Here is a 4258-nt window from a genome sequence, read left to right on the forward strand (position 1 = left end):
TCGCATTGCTTATAATGAACGATGTACGTGGTTAATTGTTTTATCATTTCGCTTAACTTCCTTTTTTAGATTTAGATTTAGATTTAGATTTTGAAATGATACCTAGGGCGGTCCCGTGGTACAGTCGTCAACTCGAACGACTCAATAACATGCCCGTCAGGGGTTCAAGCCCAGAATGGACCGTCCCCCCGTAAAAAGGATTGACTATCCGGCTACGTGGTAATGAATGGAGTCTCGAAAGCCTATATAGGCCGGCATATCCGCATAGGACGTTACGTCAAATAGAAGAAGAAGAAGAGCTCTAAATATTTAATATTTGCAAAGTGTAAACTCTTCATCTGCCAAACCAAGTCTTCCACATGCATTTCATATACCGCTAATGGCATTCACATGGTTCACCGTCAACGAAGTCACGGCACAGGTATTTTGAGACAACTTCACATGGCGCACATGACAAGCCGCCACAAGTTTCATCTCCAATGGAAGGGGCTGAAAAATAACGCTATTCAGCCTTGCAGCAAAGTGCATCGGAGCTAGTCGCGTTACCTAAGCCGCCCCGCCATCAGATCGAAAGTAGTTGCGGCTGCTGGTTGGCTTGCTGAAACTCTACACTAGCGAATCATTTGTAGTTAAAGTATCGTTTGCGAACGTCATGCAGCGATTCGTTGGTCGGAAGTGGCACGAGCTCGGATAAAATCGACAGTCAACCGTGGGTGATCTTGATCCTTCCGATTGGTCCACTCATCTGTCACCAATCAACTACGAACGTGCCGTACGATCCTTTCATCGACAAGTGGAAAGCGTACATTCCGGCAATTCCGGGCGATGGGCTGCTGTCGATGGTATATGGTGGTGGGATTGGGTTTGGGAAAAGTAGGAACAGGATTGATATTTCTGTTCGCTTGGAGGGACATTTTCGACATACTGGTGACAGAGGTAAGTGCAAGTGGTTATATTTATGTGTGTGGTTATCTTAAATTCGTCAAAACTCACAATTATTGTATATGCGCAGTAACGATAACAAAGTTTACCAACGTTGGGTAGTGCATCTATTAGAAGTAATGCTCTGCCAGTGTTAGAAAAGGCCGTACAATTAGAACCGTTTGAGTACATGAGTTCAAAGACATGTATCTTGACCAACGTTGGATAGTGCCAACGTTATGAAAAATACCCCACCAGTGCCTGAGTACATCATTTACTTAGATTGTTTTGTCTTGGCGAGTACCAAGACGTGAATCTTGACCATCATGGAGAACTTATGAAGAAATATTTATTCAGTGTAAGAATATACCATTAACTAAGATCCGTTTCACTAAAAGAGTTCTAAGAGTTCTAAGCGAATCTTATCTGTCACAAGTGCATAATAACCGCCAAATGTGACCAATGATTAGCACCATTCGTAGATAAGAAATTATCTATCAGTAACAATTAATACCGAATTCACAAAAGATGCATTACAAATATCGAAAAAGTTTCACACAGTGCTTTTCATTAACGGAATAGGCATCCGACTGCTGAATCTTTTAATCGACGGAATTGTCGTCACTTCCTAGCGTATCTTCTATTATTAATATATTCCACATTCCCTTGCCACCTAACCCTGGCAGCGAGCTAGAAGGACGCCGTGTGCGGTTGTTTACCGCGCAATTCTATCGCAAACCTGATTGAGATGACGACAATAACTTGACATGATCGTGTATGCACAGCTAATAGGCGCTCGGTTGTCACAGTGCTCTTACAAAACCGTTCTCACCTGTGGGGCACCCAGTGGGGTCAACCGTTGTAAGGTGATTTCGTTTTTGTTCCGGTATCGGTATCAACGACGTGCTCTAATAGACTACCGCACGTGCACAGCGAAAAAAAAAACGGCAAAACAAAAACGGTTCGACGTATATGGGGATGCGCATTGGTGGCGTGATCATCAAGCCCTTATTCTTAGTCTTGTAACTTTTTTACCATTAATGAGGTTAATTGTTTTGTTGTTGTTGTTTTTATATTTTTGGTTAACTTCTAAGGAAAAATCACTTCTACCTGGATCCATGTTGTACAAAGAATGGCGTCGTCCTACCGAGCGTCCAAGGTGGCAGTTCTACGTGTACAACTGGAGCAATGCGCAGGCGATTCTAGAGCATCAAGCTTCATCGGCTAGCTTTCAGGAGATCGGACCTTATGAGTATGAAGGTGTGTATATGTAGTGCTTTAGTAAACCAAGCACCCAATGATACTAATTAGAATTCAATTACCATTCGCCGTTCGCCGCACACCTACAAACAGAGGTCGCCGAGGTGGTAGACGTCAAGTACCATCAAGCAAACGGTACGCTGTCATATCGCAAACGAACCTTCTTCCGGCCCAGTGGCCCCCACAGCACAACTACCAAAGGTACCGAATCGGAAGAAATCATCAGCGTTAATTTCGTCGCCCTGGTAGCGTCCCATCTTGGCCACAGCATGGACTACTCTGTGCAACGCGAGCTATCCTTCATGCTGCACAACTTCCGCCAGACCGTTGCCGTGACTAGAACGATCGGACAGCTGCTGTTTACCGGATATCGGGAACCCATGATAGAACCGTTGCGAAAGCTAGTCTGCCCCACCAAACGTCGCAGTATGGTATGTCAGGATGAACGGCTTGCCTACTTTCGCACGTTCAACGTTACCCGACGTGCTAGCGAAGTTTACAGTCTGGACGTCGGGCTGAAGGATCGCTCGAAGTACGGAACGGTACGATCGTGGGACGCTGCTGCAGTACCTACGGCGCACGGAGAGTTTCATCCGTGCGACGGATTTGCCGACCTTACTGGAGAGTTTTTTCCATCTCGCATCAAACGCGACCAAGCTATTGTAATTGTTCTGCCCGAGCTCTGTCGCAGGTTAACGCTGGAGTTTGATCGCGAACAGCTCGTAGCTGGTATTATGGGTTTCCGATACGCGGTGCGATTAGTACGTTCGTTCCGCTCTGAACAGATGTCGGAGAGCAGCATGCGGAGCTGTCCGGATACGTCCATCCGGTTGGGAAGATATGGTATACTCAACACGAACGATTGTAATGGATTCCCACTGTATGAATCGGATCAAGCGCATGTTTCCAGCAATGAAAGTACTTCGTTCTCTTCAGACAGTGACCTGTTGTACTATGTGCTGGAACCTACAACGGGAACGGTACTCGAGTCAAACATTGGTCTAACGTACTACACGTTTCTGCGCCCAAACGAGCATATTGCGCTGTTTCAGAGCATTCCCGAGCTACGTATACCACTGTTCCGCTTTAATCGGTACTATCGATTGAGCGAGCTGAAGGCAGCAAAGCTTCGGCAGTTGCTGCATCTACTCGATGTTGGGCATCAGATAGCGCTGGCAGGTTGCGTCGCGGGCCTTACGATCATTTTGTTAGCTGTAGTGTATGCCTGCTGGAAGGCGCAACGGCCGAGCAAAACTAATAACGATCAATACCGCATCATCGGTATGCCGTTGAGCGCTGGGGGGTGTGAACATAATTTATTAAAGTAATACATTTAAAGCAATATACTATGCAAACATTTCAGTCGCGTTGTTTTGTTTCGAACGTGATGAAATTTAGATAAAAAATATAAAATTTAATATACAAAGACAAATGAAATACAACAGAAGTAGGACATATAAAAAGGTGAATACAAGCAAGTATATTACAACAGGGATATTTCCATATTATATTTTGAAGTACAGTTGACTCTATCATAACTAGTAACCTTCTTAAAAAAAATTTATAACTAACCAACTAATCTAAATGCTCGACAAATATCCCTTTTAACGAGCAAAATCTCGCAAAACGTGTAGCAACTGTTGCGTTATTAATACATTTTTGTATCATGAACGGTAATGTTGTTTGAATGAAAAGAGAAGGGGAAAAGAGCACCATGGACAAAAGCTGTTTTTGTAATATTTACTATTCATTTTTAAAGACTTGTGCTGTTAATGTTTAAAATCAATTAATCTGCAACGGGCTAATTGATGAAGAGGCGGTTGGTATCATGCTGTGAAAATAAACAGAAAATATCTTTTTCGAATAAATATTTGCTGAAATATTTAATAGGATTTCTTACATTTTCAGATAGACGATGTAAACTTTGTTATAGAATTGTGTTGTCATTGGAACCAATTATACAAAAAATATGAAAAAGAGTTATGCAACTGTATGTTCTACATCTCAAGAAAGTCCTTGAAAAGAGCCAAAGCTCTTACTGTTCCATCTTACCATCTATCAACAAAAACTTCGAAGT

At 43.1% G+C, this 4258-nt stretch overlaps 1 protein-coding gene across 1 annotated transcript; it reads left to right on the top strand.

Moving 5' to 3' along the window:
• Nucleotides 1-552: 552 nt before the first annotated feature.
• LOC121592210 (protein peste-like) lies at nt 553-4037 on the top strand. The gene is made up of 3 exons (XM_041913619.1): nt 553-936; nt 2016-2181; nt 2275-4037. Exons 1-3 carry the CDS (start codon nt 826-828, stop codon nt 3507-3509), a joined length of 1512 nt encoding a protein of 503 aa, XP_041769553.1. The 5' UTR covers nt 553-825; the 3' UTR covers nt 3510-4037.
• Nucleotides 4038-4258: the final 221 nt, after the last annotated feature.

The sequence above is a fragment of the Anopheles merus genome, chromosome X (genome assembly GCF_017562075.2).
Source record: "Anopheles merus strain MAF chromosome X, AmerM5.1, whole genome shotgun sequence".
In the NCBI taxonomy this organism is placed as follows: domain Eukaryota; kingdom Metazoa; phylum Arthropoda; class Insecta; order Diptera; family Culicidae; genus Anopheles; species Anopheles merus.

Excerpts from the sequence above, each read along its gene's own strand:
- LOC121592210 (XM_041913619.1), top strand. The coding sequence starts at position 826 with ATGGGCTGCTGTCGATGGTATATGGTGGTGGGATTGGGTTTGGGAAAA. Across the intron at positions 937-2,015 it reads TCGACATACTGGTGACAGAG|GAAAAATCACTTCTACCTGG; the intron begins GTAAGTGCAAGT and ends TTAACTTCTAAG. Across the intron at positions 2,182-2,274 it reads CGGACCTTATGAGTATGAAG|AGGTCGCCGAGGTGGTAGAC; the intron begins GTGTGTATATGT and ends ACCTACAAACAG.